We start from the raw sequence: 19,131 nt of genomic DNA on the forward strand, positions 1-19,131 counted from the left end.
AGTAGTAGTAGTAATAGTGTCAACACCAAAACAAAAGGAAAACAAAAGGAAAACAAAGAAAACTGTATAGTGTTTCACTCTGTTTAACTCTCTATTAAGCTATTGAAAGGACACACACCTGTACCAGCTGCAGGAGATACTTCAGTACTTCATCATTGTTAAGGCTCTCCAATCTCTGGACTGCTAATCTCCTCACCATCTCATCAGCAAATCCCCCACTCAGCAGTTCCAGTGCCACTGAGAGTTCCAGTTCACTGGGTTCCCACTGGCTCAGCAGCCAATGGACATCCTCCACCACATCGTGTTTCAGCCAATCAATGTTGCACAGGAAGTAGGGTAAGTTGGAAGTGTAGCGGACGCTTTCTTCCCGGAACCTCCTGAGTCGAGCCCGGTCAGTGTTCATCACCGGAGAACGGGATCTGCGGGTCGGAGGGTCTGCTGATGCATCCCAAAAGGGTTTGGATGGCAATGAGGGATGCAGAGTAGAGGATGGCTTCTCTGGCTCGCATGGGGCAGGGAAAACGGAAGTTGGTGAAGGAGAGATAGGGGAAAGAGACGGGGAAACCTGAGATGAGGAATAGCTGGAGGTAGGCTTATACGATACCCTTTTAGGTGGCGGAACAGGGGTATGGTTTGCAGATGGTGTGTTATCGGGAGATGAGGAAGAATCCAAACTGAAAGGGTGAGGTGGGGACCCGTAAGATGAGAGGCTGATCTCTGGTGAGGAACCCGAATGTTGCAGGCTGCCAGAGGAATCAGACTGTCCGGGCCCAGGCGTGAACAACGGAAGGCTTGTGTCAAGTGAGGGAGGAGAAACAGTAGAAGAGGCGGCGTCTTGGGATGTTGAACGATGCTGCCCTAGACTTTGGAGGGAAGGTGACATTAAGCGAGAAGGACAGCGGGGTGAAGCTGTAACCTGTCCTGAAACAGGTGTGGACAGGCAGGCTCTGGAAGGAGTTGTGCTGTTCGGGAAACCCACAGGGAACTTGAAGCGGTCTAGAAAAATGCTGATGGCCATTGAATCAGCGATGTCAGGGTTGGTCGCAGAGGACAGCTTGTCAGCCAGATAGGTAAAGCCCTCCTCCTCTTGACTCGGATAGGACCACATGTGGAGGGTGTGAGGGCCCTGTGTAAGGAGGGACCTGCAGGAGCAGTTGGGTGTTGAGTTTCATTCCGCGAATAAGATATCCAATAGAAATGTACATCCAGTGCAATGAAATGACTTAGAGACTCAAAGAAGTTATCTCTGAAGTCATTTTAAACATTTTTAAACTGTGGGTTGATAAAAATTACTTTCGCAAATTTAATCCGATCCTCTTATGTTGTACAATTACTCAGTGGTGAAATACAACTGCAATTTTTTTAGAAATGTTTCTATGTATCTTCTGATCAATCCAGATTGTCATATTCATATGCCTTCTCTCTGATTCATGATTATTTCATGTGCCAATGCACATCCTGATTTCTGTGAGTGATGTTCTCAGATCAACATTTGGTACCAAACGTACCAAATGTTGGTCTAACCCCAGTGTTTCTAATATGAATTTGGTTTCAAATACTGCTGTGAGAGAATACATCTCTCACTTCACTCAAGTATTTGAAGGTTCATGTTAGCAAGCCAATTATCCAGAAAGAAACCCGGCCCAAATCATTTTAAATTATTATTTTCTGTCAATTTATTGACTTCTTTCGTATAAAAATCAGTCACAACATTAAAACCACTGAGAGGTGAAGTGAATAGCATTGATTGTGTCATTACAATGGCCCGTGTTGAGGGATGGGATATAGTAGGCAGCAAGTGAACAGTCAGTTCTTGAAGCAATTTTATGGAACTGATTAAAGTCATTTATAGTGAATATAATCATTTATAATAACTATTTGCTTATTATCTTCCACTTTTTTATTTTGCATAACTATTTGACAGTTTATTTGGTACTTATAATTAACAAAGATTTATTGGCAATTGCTTGGTTGAAACTCAAACCCGTCCTACGTATGTCGCTAACTGTTTCTGAATTTGTGAAGACATAAAGTGTGTAATACATGATAATACTAACAATGTAATAAAGGAAGGGAAACATCACTTAATGTCCTATATAAATCTTTCTTTATGTGATACAAACATCAAGACAAACCTGTGGTCTATGAGGAGAAGGTTGACAAAGTAGAGCACCCTTCCCTGTCCTTTCTGCTGGAAGTCTTGAGCTTTATTGACCACAGTAGATGGGGACTTAACGTCCTTTGTAGCAGAGACACTGTCGTTATCACTCACATTTATGGTGAGGCCCAGCTTGACCCCGCGGGGCAGATCCCTAAGCAACACATCAAACTCTAGCCACTCGTTCCATAGTACTTCATCTCTGAAGGCTTTGGGGATGGAGGAGACCGAGGTGAGAGCCTTGTTGCCATAAAGTATAGAAGCTTCCACGTAGACAGACTGTGGGCATTTGTTAGGAAGTTTCGGGATGTCAAAACCAAGGAGTTTGACTCTGAACCTCCCGTTGCAGTCCCACAAAGACATCATGAAGATATCATCCAAATCCTTCCCTTCGAGGCAGAGATCTTCATGTGAAATGGACAGGCCTGTGAATCTGTCCACAAGTGGCCAGTCCACAACCTGGACAGTGTCTTCAGTGAGCTGTGCCATAGGGATTACTGACAGGTGAAGGCCCTGGTTGGTTTTCAGACACTGTCGAACCCAGAGGAAATCCCTAAGAGGGAAATCCCCAGATAAAAACTCCTCCCTTCCTGTGATTCTCAAAACCAAACTATCAGTGGGGTCACAATCAACGCCCTCCTCAGCCATCACCCTTTGGAAAACTTTTAGAAGAAGGTGTGGTGTTGCAGTGAGCTCCACCTTTACAGTGAAACTGATCTGGTTGAGGTGATGGAGGTTGACCAAAAGGGTTTGTTGCAGGTGGGTCTGCATGTCATTTGGCAGGGGAACCGATGTTGTCCAAGGCTCTGTGGTGTAAAGCTTGGTATCCCGATTCCTCAGCTCTTGTCTCCGTGAGGACGTCAGTTTTCTGCGTGTGAACGTGACCTCTTTGAGCCTGTCTGGTGCTTCTCCATCCAGGTCATAACCAATCAGGTAGGCCAGACTCTGCTGCTGTTTGCTCTTCTCTTCTGAGTCAAGGGACATCTGTGGGGTAATCACAATCTTCGCTATCAGATGTCCAGTGACATCAAGCAACCATGGAATATCTAGGGTGCTGATGATCTGGCAGTCATCATAGATTTCATACCATTCCTGGCCCTTCGCATACAACAAAATGTACTTCTCAGGGTCCAGTGTTGCCAGCGGGTCTGGATGAAAGGTTTGTTGTTGTGCCTGCAGAAAAATGAAGTAAAATCAAAGATACATTCAGACAAAGATTTTTAACATCCAGCAACATCTTTCACATTTTGTCAAAATGTAGGATGCCATGTCCAACGTTAACTTTCCCCCCCCCCACTGGCTGACTTGGCCAGTGCATCAGAATTTTACTGGCCCCTTGTATATTTCCACTGGCCCGGCAGCCAAAAAATGAAAATACAATTTTTTTTAATAATTTTGATGATTTATTCATTGTATTAAATACTATACATCTGACTGTTTCCTCATACAATGTGTCAAGTAAAATAAAAATGATTCGTGTATACAACTATACATCTTAATATTTTTTTTTTTACATTTTTCCCCCCTTTTTCTCCCCAATTGTATCCAGCCAATTAATTACCTGATTCTTCCAAGCCTTGCTGGTCACTGCTCCACCTCCTCTGCCGATCCGGGGAGGGCTGCAGACTATCACATCTCTAATACATGTGGAGTCGCCAGCCGCTACTTTTCACCTGACAGTGAGGAGTTTCACCAGGGGGACGTAGCACATGGGAGGATCACGCTATTCCTCCCAGTTCCCCCTCTCCCCCGAACAGGCACCCCGACCAACCAGAGGAGGTGCTAGTGCAGCGACCAGGACACATACCCACATCCGGCTTCCCACCCGCAGACACGGCCAATTGTGTCTGTAGGGACGCCCGACCAAGCCGGAGGTAACACGAGGAGTCGAACCTATGATCTCCGTATTAGTACGCAATGGAATAAATCGCTACGCTATCCGGACACCCCAACATTTAACATTTTGACATCTGTTTGTGTGTCTATACGTGCCACATCGGTGATATATATTTGGATCTGTGTCCACTCCAGTCTTCTTTAGAATAGCGATCGTCTTTTCATTAGTGGTGAAGGGCTGCTCACTCTTTACAGTGTGGTAGGCTGTGTTAATGAGCTTCTCTATACTCTGGTGACTCTTAAGCATTTGCCGGTCTTGCCCAGATGTTAAGCGGGCCTGATGGGTTGTCTGGCATCCGCTTGGCTAGCATACACTGCAAGTGTTTTCTATGTTTGTCATGTGCGTCAAGAGCATTTTTTTGATAATTGTCCATCCATCCATCCATTATCCAAACCACTTATCCTGCTCTCAGGGTCACGGGGATGCTGGAGCCCATCCCAGCAGTCATTGGGCAACAGGCGGGGAGACACCCTGGACAGGCCGCCAGGCCATCACACAGGGCCGACATACACACACCCCCACACACATTGATACCTAGGGACAATTTAGTACGGCTGAGTCACCTGACCTACATGTCTCTGGACTGTGGGAGGAAACCGGAGCCCCCAGAGGAAACCCACGCAGACACGGGGAGAACATGCAAACTCCACACAGAGGATGACCCGGGACGACCCCCAAGGTTGGACTACCCCGGGGCTCAAACCCAGGACCTTCTTGCCGTGAGGCGTCCGCACTAACCACTGCACCACTGCACCACTGTGCGCCATCATCAGTCTCTTTAAAATGATAACCCATTTGATTAGCCTTTACAGGGAATCGCCTGCAAACTGTACAAAACATACTACAGTTGCCGTTTTCCACCCAGGAGTTTTGTTGCTTCCACAAAAGTAGAAAGCCCCTCTTTGTTTTCATAGCTTCGTATGTTTCTTTCGTGGACATTTTTTTTTTTGAGTACAGGTATGAGTATGAAATGTATGAATGAAACTAGGGCAGGAAAGATTTAAGGGGACCTACCCATGACTCTGATGCCAGGCATTGGCCAATCACCTTGCCCTGCATAAACTTTTTCTGGCCAGGGGCCAGAAGAAAGTTTATGGAGTCAAAGAAAGGGGAGTCAGTTCATCTGGACACAGGTAGGTAACCACGACCCCAGGCCCATCCTCCATCATATGAAACACTCTATCATCTGAACATATAGCTGGGAAAACTGAGAGAATCCCCGCCCACCCCCAGCAGTCATTGAGATGACTTTTACAACATGGCACCTGAGCTTTATTTATTTCGGTCGAAGCTGCTCAGAGGCTAAAATTAAATAAATGTGGTTGTACTTAAAAGAACAGTTCCCTCTAAAATAAAATTTCTATCACTATCAACTCACTCTTGTGCAAGGTGAAAATCAGGCGAGGTCTATTTGTTCGCACAACACACAGAGGGGTAGCTAGCACAACCACATAGCTACCGTGTCATGAGTTCTGCCCCATATAGGTCAGTGGTTCATGAGTACGAGCGATCTGGGTGTCTGTTAGTGAGAATTCTTTTGAAATCAAACCAGTAGTAAAGGTTCACAACTAAATATTTTGTGGATTTCTTCTCTTTTTTGGAATTTTTAAAAAGTTACATATTGACTTCCATTGTTTTGGAGAAGGCTGTCACAGAGTTGTGCTAGCTACCTCACTTGGACAAAGAAATGTCACTTGGCTAAAGAGTGAGTAGAAGATGATAAAAATTTCATTTTTGGAGTAGCTGTTCCCTTAAGTAGCTAGTAAGCTAGCTAGTAACGTAACTGTGTGACATGATGAGGAATAGCATGTAGCAAAGCCCCTTACTGGATACTCAATAGTAAATAATGTCTATTAATTGTGAGTATACACTGTATATGATATTCTTCATAAATGTGAGCAGATAGATCACAATAACCCACAATATCTCAAATAACACTACACTTTTCCACACCAGTCTCAGGCTGCATTTGCTGAAAGGGGCTCCCTTTGTATCACGTATTGAAATACCTGCGAGTAGATGCTCAGACGCAGCTGGGAGACGCAACACTGGGTAGGCAGTAGGACAGTAACAGAGTCGCCTTCAGAACCGTTTCCATCAGAACCATCATCACTGGGAGCCTGAGGAGGACCAGGCCCCTGGTGGAACTCACAGACAAATATTACCCAGTTTTCAGACCAGCCTGGGTTTGATATCCCTGTTGGAAATTCAGAGACCTGCTGTTTGATAGGCTGATCCAGAAACACCCCAGAATCCATTAATACTTTGTAGGGAGAGAGACAGACAGACAGACAGACAGGCAGACAGACAGACAGACAGAGTTGTTATACGAAGGTGCTAAGTAACCAGTCGCTTTAAAAAAAACATATCACTTGAAAATAATCCTATATTTTTGGCAATAATTACATCAGGATTTTATTCAATAATAATATTATTTGAACCACTTTTGGTAGGTACTGACCACTGCATACCAGGAACACCCCACAAGACCTGTCATTTTGGAGCTGCTCAGACCCAGTCGTCTAGCCATCACAATTTGGCCCTTGTCAAAGTTGTTCAGATCCTTACACTTGCCCATTTTTCACGCTTCCACCACATCAAATTCAAGAACTGACTGTTCAGTTGCTGCCTGATATATTCCACCCCTTGGCAGGTGCCATTGTAATGAGATAATCAATGATACCTCTCACTTCCCTTTCATTGGTTTTAATGTTTTGGCTAATCGTTGTTTACTGATCATATCATAGCAAATTTAGGGGTCAGCCGGGAACTGCCGCCACAGCCGGGAAGCAAACACCAGGTCCCCTGCATCACAGGCAACTACGTTAACCAGTCGACTAAAAGGTCTGACAATCCGTTAGCAAAGGGCTAGCGAGTCTACACATCCGTGGTTGTTACACTACCCCCCTCCTTCAGGAAGTGCGTTCCCGCACACGCGCTTTCAATGGCCTCACGGTCTCACCATTCCACTTCTGACACCAATGTAGCGAATTTGGGGGGCAGCCGGGAACTGCCTCAGCCAACACGTGAACCTGGGTCTCCCGCACCATGGACGACTACGTTAACGAGTTGACTGAAGAGTCCGACCCGTTAGGCAAGGGCTAGCAAGTCTACACATCCGTGGTCGTTACACTACCCCCCTCCTTCAGGAAGCGCGTCCCCAGCGTCAGCATATCAGCTCCCTCACGCCTCTGGGCGCACACGCTCCCGATGGCCTCATAGTCTCACCATCCTACTTCTGACACCAATGTAGCGAATTTAGGGGGCAGCCGGGAGCTGCCGCTGCCGCAGCCACCGCCGCAGCCGGGAAACAAACATGGGTCTCCCACACCACGGGTAACTACGTTAAAAAGTTGACTAAAGGGTCTGACCCGTTAGCCAAGGGCTAACAAGTCCACACATCCGTGGTCGTTACAATATTCTCATGTATCACAGAGCAGTAAAGATCTGTGATACATGAGAATTTAAAAAAATTAAAGTGTCAGAAAGAGTGATGAGTATGAAGCTGGAAATTGAAGATGTATTGCTGAATATCTCAGCGCATATGTCCCGCAAGTTGGGTGTGAGATGGAAGAGAAAGAAGAATTCTGGAGTGAGTTGGATGACATGATGGAGAGGGTACCCAAGGAGGAGAGAGTGGTGATTGGAGCGGACTTCAATGGACATGTTGGTGAAGGGAACAGAGGTGATAAGGAGGTGATGGGTAGGTATGGTGTCAAGGAGAGAAATGTGGTAGGACAGATGGTGATGGATTTTGCGAAAAGGATGGAAATGGTTGTGGTGAATACATACATATTTCAAGAGGAGGGAGGAACACAGGGTGATGTACAAAAGTGGAGGAAAGTGCACATAGGGTGATTATATCTTATGCAGGAGGCATGATCTGAAAGGGATTGGAGACTGCAAGGTGGTGACAAGGGAGAATGTAACTAGGCAGCATCAGATGGTGGTCTGTAGGATGACTTTGGAGACCAAGAAGAGGAAGCGAGTGAAGGCAGAGCCAAAGATCAAATGGTGGAAGTTAAAGAAGGAAGACTGTTGTGTGGAGTTCAGGCAGGAGGTAAGACAGGCACTGGGTGGAAGAGACGAGTTGCCGGATGGCTGGGCAACTACTGCAGAAATAGTGAGAGAGACAGCTAGGAAGGTACTTCGTGCGTCATCAGGACAGAGGAAGGAAGACAAGGAGACTTGGTGGTGGAATGAGGAAGTACAGAAAATTATACAGAGGAAGAGGTTGGCAAAGTGGGATAGTCAGAGAGATGAAGAAAGTAGACAGAAGTACAAGGAGATGCAGCGTAAATCGAAGAGAGAGGTGGCAAAGGCAAAGGAAAGAGCATATTGTGAGTTGTATGAGAGGTTGGACACTAAGGAAGGAGAAAAGGACTTGTACCAATTGGCTAGACAGAGGGACCGAGCTGGGAAGGTGCAGCAGGTTAAGGGCGATCAAGGATTGAGATGGAAATGTGCTGACAAGCAATAAGAGTGTGCTGCGAAGGTGGAAGGAGTAATTTGAGGGGCTGATGAATGAAGAAAATGAGAGCGAGAGAAGGTTGGAATATGTAGGGATAGTGAATCAGGAAGTGCAGTGGGTTAGCAAGAAGGAAGTGAGGGCAGCTATGAAGAGGATGATGAGTGGAAAGGCAATTGGTCCTAATGACATACCTGTGGAGGCATGGAGATGTTTAGGAGAGATGACAGTGGGGTTTTTAACTAGATTGTTTAAGACAATCTTGGAAAGTGAGAGGATGCCTGAGGAGTGGAGAAGAAGCATACTGGTACTGATTTTCAAGAACAAGGGCGATGTGCAGAACTGTAGAAACTACAGAGGTATAAAGTTGATCAGCCACAGCATGAAGATATGGGAAAGAGTAATAGAAGCTAGGTAAGACGAGAGGTGACGATCAGCAAGCAGCAGTATGGTTTCATGCCACAAAAGAGCACCACAGATGTGATGTTTGCTTTGAGAATGCTGATTGAGAAGTATAGAGAAGACCAGAAGGAGTTGCACTGTGTCTTTGTAGATTTAGAGAAAGCATATGCAGGGTGCCAAGAGAGGAGGTGTGGTATTGTATGAGGAAGTCTGGAGTTGCAGAGAAGTATATAGGAGTGGTGCAGGAAATGTATGAGAGAAGTGTGACAGTGGTGAGGTGTGCAGGTGGAATGACAGATGGGTTCAGGATCGGCTCTGAGCCCTTTCTTGTTTGCAATGGTGATGGACGGGTTGACGGACAAGATCAGGCAGAAGTGTCCATGGACGATGATCTTCGTGGATGACATTGTGATCTTAGTGAGGGTAGGGTGCAGGTTGAGGAGAGCCTGGAGAGGTGGAAGTATGCACTGGAGAGAAGAGGAATGAAAGTCAGTAGGAGCAAGACGGAATACCTATGCATGAATGAGAGGGAGGACAGTGCAATGGTGAGGATGCAAGGAGTGGAGGTGACAAAGGCATATGGTCCAGAACGTATCCGCCCAATTGGTCCAGAACGCATCCACCCGACTTTTAACTTTCACCAAATCCTGGCAACACATCACCCCAGTCCTAAAAGACCTCCACTGGCTACCCATCTCCCACCGGATCAATTACAATATCCTGGTTCTTACATATAAAGCCCTTCACACACTGGCTCCCCCATACCTCACCGATCTGCTCTCCCCCAACCAACGCTCTCGGGCCCTCAGATCCACCTCAGCCTCCCTTCTCTCTACCCCCAGGTCCAACCTCCATGGCTTTGGTGACCGAGCCTTCTCCAGAGCAGCTCCCAGGCTCTGGAACTCTCTTCCCCAAATCATTAGAGACTCAGAATCCCTCCCACTCTTCCAATCCTGTCTCAAGACACACCTTTTCTCCATTGCCTTCTCGTGCCCCACCCCCCGTCCGCTCATACACCCCTGGTCTGGGGCAGGCTGGGGACTGAGCGCTTGAACCGCATTTGTGATTTATGATGTTTGTTTTTCTTTCCCTTTATGTCTGTCCAAGTCGGAGAGTACTGCTGGCGTCGTGTGTGGCTGCCGCTTCTCCCTCTCGTAGCCCCCCTTCCCATCCACCCCTGTATGTCTGTGTTATGTTCATCTGTCGTCTTGTTTCACTCCATTTATTGTAAAGCGACTTTAAGTACTAGAAAAGCGCTATATAAAATGTATTTATTATTATTATTATTATTATTACTATTATATGAGCTTAACTACTTGGGGTCAATTGTCCAAAGTAACGGGGAGTGCAGAAGAGAGGTGAAGAACAGAGTGCAGGCAGGATGGAGTGGGTGGAGTAGAGTGTCAGGAGTGATTTGCGACAGAAGGGTACCAGCAAGAGTTAAAGGGAAGGTTTACAAGATGGTTGTGAGACCAGCTATGTTAGTATATGGTTTGGAGACAGTGGCACTGACGAAAGAAAGGAGGTGGAGCTGGAGGTGGCAGAGATGAAGATGATAAGGTTTTCACTGGGAGTGATGAAGAAGGACAGGATTAGGAACGATTATAGTAGAGGGACTGCTCAAGTTTGACAGTTTGGAGACAAAGCAAGAGAGGCAAGATTGAGTTGGTTTGAACATGTGTGGAGGAGAGATGCTGGGTATATTGGGAGAAGGGTGCTGAATATGGAGCTGCCAGGGAAGAGGAGAAGAGGAAGGCCAAAGAGGAGGTTTATGGTTGTGGTGAGGGAGGACATGCAGGTGGCTGGTGTGACAGAGGAAGATGCAGAGGACAGGAAGAGATGGAAATGAATGATCCACTGTAGCGCTCCCTAACGCGAGCAGCTGAAAGTAGTAGTAGATCACAGAGCAGTAAAGACTTGTAATGTTATCGACTGGTATTTCATTTAGAGGTATTTTCAACAGACTAAAAACAGTAGCTGTAATGTAAGTAGTAACGATTGCTAGTAAATGTTAAATGTGGTGAATGCTAGCAAATTACTACTACTTTCGGCTGCTCCCGTTAGGGGTCGCCACAGCGGATCATCCGTTTTCATTTCTTCCTGTCTTCTGCGTCTTCCTCTGTCACACCAGCCACCTGCATGTCTTCCCTCACCACATCCATAAACCTCCTCTTTGGCCTTCCTCTTCTCCTCTTCCCTGGCAGCTCCATATTCAGCATCCTTCTCCCAATATACTCAGCATCTCTCCTCCACACATGTCCAAGCCATCTCAATCTTGCCTCTCTTGCTTTGTCTCCAAACCGTCCAACCTGAGCGGTCCCTCTAATATAATCGTTCCTAATCCTGTCCTTCTTCATTACTCCCAGTGAAAATCTTAGCATCTTCAACTCTGCCACCTCCAGCTCCGCCTCCTGTCTTTTCGTCAGTGCCACTGTCTCCAAACCATATAACATAGCTGGTCTCACAACCATCTTGTAAACCTTCCCTTTAACTCTTGCTGATACCCTTCTGTCACAAATCACTCCTGACACACTTCTCCACCCACTCCAACCTGCCTGCACTCTCTTTTTCACCTCTCTACTGCACTCCCCGTTACTTTGGACAGTTGACCCCAAGTATTTAAACTCAAATGCCTTTGTCACCTCCACTCCTTGCATCCTGACCATTCCACTGTCCTCTCTCTCATTCACGCATAGGTATTTCGTCTTGCTCCTACTGACTTTCATTCCTCTTCTCTCCAGTGCATACCTCCACCTCTCCAGGCTCTCCTCAACCTGCACCCTACTCTCGCTACAGATCACAATGTCATCTGTGAACATCATCGTCCATGGAGACTCCTGCCTGATCTTGTCCGTCAACCTGTCCATCACCATTGCAAACAAGAAAGGGCTAAGAGCCGATCCTTGATGTAATCCCACCTCCACCTTGAACCCATCTGTCATTCCAACCGCACACCTCACCATTGTCACACTGCCCTCATACGTATCCTGCACCACTCCTACATACTTCTCTGCAACTCCTGACTTCCTCATACAATACCACACCTCCTCTCTTGGCACTCTGTCATAAGCTTTCTCTAAATCTACAAAGACACAATGCAACTCTTTCTGGCCTTCTCTATACTTCTCCATCAACATTCTCAAAGCAAACATCGCATCTGTGGTGCTCTTTCGTGGCATGAAACCATACTGCTGCTTGCTGATCGTCACCTCTCCTCTTAACCTAGCTTCTATTACTCTTTCCCAAATCTTCATGCTGTGGCTGATCAACTTTATACCTCTGTAGTTGTTACAGTTCTGCACATCGCCCTTGTTCTTGAAAATCGGTACCAGTATGCTTCTTCTCCACTCCTCAGGCATCCTCTCACTTTCCAAGATTGTGTTAAACAATCTAGTTAAAAACTCCACTGCCATCTCTCCTAAACATCTCCATGCCTCCACAGGTATGTCATCAGGACCAACTGCCTTTCCACTCTTCATCCTCTTCATAGCTGCCCTCAGTCCCTCCTTGCTAATCCGCTGAACTTCCTGATTCACTATCCCTACATATTCCAACCTTCTCTCTCTCTCATTTTCTTCATTCATCAGCCCCTCAAATTACTCCTTCCACCTTCTTAGCACACTCTCCTCGCTTGTCAGCACATTTCCATCTCTATCCTTGATCGCCCTAACTTGCTGCACATCCTTTGCAGCTTGGTCCCTCTGTCTAGCCAATCGGTACAAGTCCTTTTCTCCTTCCTTAGTGTCTAATCTGTCATACAACTCACCATACGCCTTTTCCTTTGCCTTTGCCACCTCTCTCTTTGCTTTACGCTGCATCTCCTTGTACTCCTGTCTACTTTCTTCATCTCTCTTACTATCCCACTTCTTCTTTGCCAACCTTTTCCTCTGTATAATTTGCTGTACTTCCTCATTCCACCACCAAGTCTCCTTGTCTTCCTTCCTCTGTCCTGATGACACACCAAGTACCTTCCTAGCTGTCTCCCTCACTATTTCTGCAGTGGTTTTCCAGCCATCTGGCAACTCTTCACTACCACCCAGTGCCTGTCTTAACTCCTGCCTGAACTCCACACAACAGTCTTCCTTCTTCAACTTCCACCATTTGATCTTCGGCTGTGTCTTCACTCGCTTCCTCTTCTTGGTCTCCAAAGTCATCCTACAGACCACCATCCGATGCTGCCTAGCTACGTTCTCCCCTGTCACCGCCTTGCAGTCTCCAATCCCTTTTAGATGGCGCCTTCTACATAAGATATAGTCCACCTGTGTGCACTTTCCTCCACTCTTGTACGTCACCCTGTGTTCCTCCCTCTTCTTGAAATATGTATTCACCACAGCCATTTCCATCCTTTTCGCAAAATCAACCACCATCTGTCCTTCCACAATTCTCTTCTTGACTCCATACCTTCCCATCACCTCCTCATCACCTCTGTTCCCTTCACCAACATGTCTATTGAAGTCCGCTCCAATCACCACTCTCTCCTCCTTGGGTACCCTCTCCACCATGTCGTCCAACTCACTCCAGAATTCTTCTTTCTCCTCCATCTCACACCCAACTTGCGGGACATATGCACTGATAACATTCAGCAATAAACCTTCAATTTCCAGTTTCATACTCATCACTCTGTCTGACACTCTCTTCACCTCCAGCACGCTCTTGACATACTCTTCCTTCAGAATTACCCCTACCCCATTACTCCTCCCATTCACACCCTGGTAGAAGAGTTTGAACCCACCTCTGATACTCCTGGCCTTACTCCCCTTCCACCTGGTCTCTTGCACACACAGTATGCCTACCTTTCTTCTTTCCATCATGTCGGCCAGCTCTCTCCCTTTACCAGTCATAGTGCCAACATTCAAAGTTCCAGCTCTCACCTCCACATGCCTACCCTTCCTCCTCTCTAGCTGCCTCTGGACATGCTTTCCCCCTCTCCTTCTCCTTCGCCCAACAGTAGCATAGTTTCCACCGACACCCTGCTGGTTAACAGTACCGGTGGCGGTCGTTGGTAACCCGGGCCTCGACCGATCCAGTATGTAAGTCTTATTTATGATCCGCATATTTGATTTGGCAAAGATTTTACGCCGGATGCCCTTCCTGACGCAACCCTCCCCATTTGTTCAGGCTTGGGACCGGCACTAAGGATGCACTGGCTTGTGCATCCTCAGTGGCTGGGTTTGGTGAATGCTAGCAATCAATGCACTTAAAAGTACCAGTGTGTTCTATGGAAATTACACAAAATAAGTTCAAGGAATAATAAATTACACTGAATTACTTGACTAAATTAATCAAAATTGACATGTCATTGAGTTGAAACTAACGTAGCAGAGCTCACCTAATGGCAGCCTTTGTGCCAACATGTTTCAGTTAAACCACGCCAGGATCAGTTGTGATGGACTGTCTGTATAGCTATGTGTAGCTCTACCTATCTATATATAGCTATCTATATGTTTACCCTCTGCACCACTGCACTTATTCACCTCTTATTTCACCTGTATAAGTCAATCCTTGTGTATATATGTGAAGATTGTTGTGTTGTAGTGTTGTTATTCTATGTTAAGTACACTGAGAGAGCCACGAAACCAGAGTCAAATTCCATGTTTGAGCAAACCTACATGGCCAATAAACATGATTCTGGTTCTGACATAGCCTACAGTGTGAAATCTCTACTATACAGATAAATAAACCAAGTGTCCTCCTATATATTACGAGTTGCAATAGTCTTCACTGTGACATGGATCATGCTGGGATTTACAGCTATCTCATTTTATGGAAAACGTATTGCTGCAAAATAAATCCTTACCCATTGTTTTTCTTTATTGGGAGGAAACAGGTGTTGCAGTTTCATCCATTCACATTCAGCAGCAGATAACTCATACATGACTGACTAAAATATAAACGTCTTCAGTCAGGATAAATCACGTTACTGCTAAGGCACACAAGCTATTTTAGCTGACTTGAAATTTCTTAACTTGCAATTTCTGGAAGAAATAAAACCAAGATGAACATTACCTGGACAGTCAGTGCTTTCTGAGCGGTGTGTTGTCTGTGTGTTGTCTCCGTGAGCAGGGAAGTTTCACCAGTTGGCACATCACACAAGTAAAACTCGAGTTCCTTTTTGGTGATTGCCTCGCACTTCCTCATTCTTTATGGGCTCCAGAGACAAAAAGAAGTGGCCTTCACTGGAAAGGTAAGAGGTTGGCCTGGTTGTTCCCTGTTGTGGTTAGAAAACAACCTACATCAAACTCACAATATGATACCAGGTAAACCACTCTGCTGGCAATATCCAGACGACTACAATGAACAGAATTTGTTCCATGTTTTACTAAACTCAATGAGTTTTGCTCTCTGTCCTTATTTGACTACCCCTTTATTTCTCCTTTTTTAAAATCCTCCAAGAAATTCCATTATTTTGACATTCCTAAATCCTTGCCCACCAAATCCACAGCCAGCAGTCACCCAACCTCATAAAGCCACAAAATACCATTAAAATGGCTCAGATGCTAGTACAGTAGTTATCCTGTTATTTATTTACTCACTTCTTCATTTAATTTTATTTATGTATCTATTATTTTACTTATCTAATTTTTGTTTCTTTTGTTTATTTGTTTTTTGCATTTATATTTAACCTACTGTAATGTGGTTTAAGTCTGTTCTGGGAAGGGGTCTGCAGGATGGGGTAGGAGTAGGTAGAGGGGAGCAGGATGTGGGTAAATGGGATCCGGGGATGTTAAAATGTTAAAAAATATCACAGAGTCTCTCAAGGGTAATTGTTCAGTTTGGTTTGTTTTCCTTGGAAAAATAATAAATAAATAAAATCCTCCAAAAAATTCCATTATTTTGATGTAACCCTGTGGTTAAATTATAGGCCTTAGATATATTACATTGCACTATTAGATAAGAGTTTGGCCTATGTTTGTTATTTTGTACACCTTTTGAATATGAGTATATTATATTGTTGATATTGTTCTGCAAAACAGTTGTTTACCAATGTGAAATGCATTTACTTTCGGGTTGAAACTTACCATTGTTGTGATTGGTTGGCTGTGGAGAGAATACCTTACCTTGAATGTGATTGGTTGAGAGGGCAGCGGGAAACGTCAGCACGAGCAGACTGGACGGAGAGAAGGAGGTCTCTCGTCCCTTGTGTGAGCAAAACGGAGCAGTTTGATGTCGAGTTGTTATATGCTATTTTGCGGTGAGAGAAATGTAATTGAAGTTTAGTGAACAGTGATGTGTGAGGGTGTCTGACCGAGACCCATCCCGGGAACTATTTGTGTGGATTTGGGAGACAAACTGACTACTCGTCAGTCCCATATGTGGACCCAGCGACGTTACGGAGCGAGCTAGCCAGTCGGTGTTCGTTGCTAGCACAGCAAGACGCGCGAATGGACTGGATGCGGTAAGGGGCTCTCCCCACAGTGAGTCGGGCCGTCTTCTAGTTTAGCGAAGTAACGTTATCAGTACAGTGTAGTGGTGGGTTCATGCGACCATCGAGGAACGCAGAAGGAGTCGTCTGTTGCCGTGTTGGTCTGCCGAGGCGAGCGCACGGTTCTACCGTGAGATGGTGCTAACGGCCAACTAGCCAGTTAGCTAGGATGGCTGCCTGCCTGACGTTCGCTGCTGTGCTGCGGTGAGAAGCGCGAGACGAAGAGGAGCATTCTTTGTGAGTACAAGTTGGATGTGCGGGCTTCCAAGGGGAGCGAAGAGGGCTGTTTAGGGTCCCAACGTACCCGATAAAGAAACAGGCCTGCAACTGGGGGTTGACTTTCTTTTATTTTATTGCCGGCTTAGTTATAGGGTTATTGAGCTGTATGTTAATGTGTTAGTCTGATTAATTTGTGTATATCTGAATGCAGATGCTTGTAAGCCATTGAGGCTTATCACTTTCATTCATTCTAATAATTATTACTCATAATACATTTGTATATATAATTCTATGTACCTGTGTGAGTGTGGATTATTCATGTGTGTTTATTCCTGTGGTGTCTAGGCTATGGTAAGTGACATGTTGAGATAACCTTAAAGGGCTAGTCCACCATTTTAATATGTTACTCGGTGACACATTGAGGTGTCTAGACCATGTTAGATTGCCTTAAAGGGGTCATATGCCATACTTGAGCGCCTTAAAGGGGTAGTCAACCTTTTTAGTTGGAGTTACCAGATGACACTGTAAGACATTTAGAGCCTTTAGAACATACTTTAAACACATAAAAAGCGAAGTTAACATACTTCAATAGTTTATTGGATACCGAGTTGTATAGAGAACTCAGGAGCGTTGTCCTTGACAGTTAAAAAGGATAGATAGCGCTACATTGACATTCCCCAGTCCTCTGTGAATAGTACACATGTGAATAGTACACATGGCCACTGAAACTCTAGTTAATGGTCATGGTAATTTGCATATGAAACTGGTTGTTGATTTCGGTCGTTATGCCACTGTATTGTTTATAAGGGTGGGGACACCTGCAGACACTGTATTGTTTATAAGGGTGGGGACACCTGCAGACACTGTATTGTTTATAAGGGTGGGGGTACCTGCAGTCACTGTATTGTTTATAAGGGTGGGGACACCTGCAGACACTGTATTGTTTATAAGGGTGGGGATACTTGCAGCCACTGTATTGTTTATAAGGGTGGGGGTACCTGCAGTCACTGTATTCTTTATAAGGGTGGGGGTACCTGCAGTCTCTGTATTGTTTATAAGAGTGGGGTATCTGCAGTCACTGTATTGTTTATAAGGGTGGGGACACCTGCAGTCCCTGTATTGTTTATAAGGGTGGGGGTACCTGCAGTCTCTGTATTGTTTATAAGGGTGGGGTACATGGAGTCTCTGTATTGTTTATAAGGGTGGGGTACATGCAGTCTCTGTATTGTTTATAAGGGTGGGGACACCTGCAGTCACTGTATTGTTTATAAGGGTGGGGACACCTGCAGCCCCTGTATTGTTTATAAGGGTGGGGGTACCTGCAGTCTCTGTATTGTTTATAAGGGTGGGGGGTACCTGCAGTCTCTGTATTGTTTATAAGGGTGGGGTACCTGCAGTCACTGTATTGTTTATAAGGGTGGGGGTACATGCAGTCTCTGTATTGTTTATAAGGGTGGGGTACATGCAGTCTCTGTATTGTTTATAAGGGTGGGGGGTACATGCAGTCTCTGTATTGTTTATAAGGGTGGGGGGTACATGCAGTCTCTGTATTGTTTATAAGGGTGGGGGGTACCTGCAGTCTCTGTATTGTTTATAAGGGTGGGGGGTACCTGCAGTCAGCTGAGACTGAAGAGGTCACGTGATGATGATGAAACGTTTCTGTCAATAAACGTTGTGTCCAAATGAACTGATGCACCTTTCTGGGATCCATTATTTATTTATTTTTCATTTTTGGTATTCCCCCCCCTTTTTCTCCCCAATTGTACCCGTCCAATTACCCCACTCTTCCGAGCTGTCCCGGTCGCTGCTCCACCCCCCCTGCTGATCCGGGGAGGGCTGCAGACTACCACATGCCTCTTCCCATACATGTGGAGTCGCCAGCCGCTTCTTTTCACCTGACGGTGAGGAGTTTCACCAGGGGGACGCAGTGCGTGGGAGGGTCACACTACTCCCCCCTGCCCCGAAAAGGCGCTCCAGCCGACCAGAGGAGGCGACAAGACACATACCCACATCCGGCTTCCCACCCGCAGACACGGCCAATTGTGTCTGTAGGGACGCCCGACCAAGCCGGAGATAACATGGGGATTCGAACCACAGATCCCCATCCTGGTAGGCAACGGAATAGATGCTGCATTACCCGGACGCCCCAAACACGATTCTTTTAAAGTAGTTCAATTGAAAGGATGAACGAGAGCCACCCTTGCATTGTGAGTCCGAAAGGAAGAGTAACACACACACTCACACACACACACACACACACACACACACACACACAGATGGACACACAAAACTGCTAATTTCACTGGCTTTGTAACAGAAATGCTCCCAAGGCAAATGCCCCGGGTCAGTGTTTCACACACACACACACACACACACACACACACACACACACACACACACACACACACACACACACAATGACCAAGGACTGCAGCCAGCTTGGCTTTACCAAAAGCTGACTGACTGTAAGTGCTGATGGCTCTCATGTGGAACATCGCCACAGTAAAGTAGCTTCACATCTAACCTCAGTCTGACGGAAGCCATCGTGATGCTGACACATGTGT

General features: G+C 45.8%; 1 protein-coding gene across 1 annotated transcript in view; it reads right to left on the bottom strand.

Annotated features, from left to right (window-relative positions):
* Window positions 1-6,313, bottom strand: part of si:rp71-17i16.5 (phosphatidylinositol 4,5-bisphosphate 3-kinase catalytic subunit gamma isoform) — a 34,649-nt gene extending 28,336 nt beyond the window's left edge. Inside the window, exons 1-4 of the mRNA XM_056299937.1 lie at window positions 6,065-6,313; window positions 2,136-3,331; window positions 865-1,142; window positions 119-438 (exon numbers count right to left, since the gene is read on the bottom strand). Of these exons, the coding sequence (XP_056155912.1) occupies window positions 119-438; window positions 865-1,142; window positions 2,136-3,331; window positions 6,065-6,313 (2,043 nt within the window). The remainder of the gene's footprint in view (window positions 1-118; window positions 439-864; window positions 1,143-2,135; window positions 3,332-6,064) is intronic.
* Window positions 6,314-19,131: the final 12,818 nt, after the last annotated feature.

Source organism: Lampris incognitus, chromosome 2 (assembly GCF_029633865.1).
Source record: "Lampris incognitus isolate fLamInc1 chromosome 2, fLamInc1.hap2, whole genome shotgun sequence".
In the NCBI taxonomy this organism is placed as follows: domain Eukaryota; kingdom Metazoa; phylum Chordata; class Actinopteri; order Lampriformes; family Lampridae; genus Lampris; species Lampris incognitus.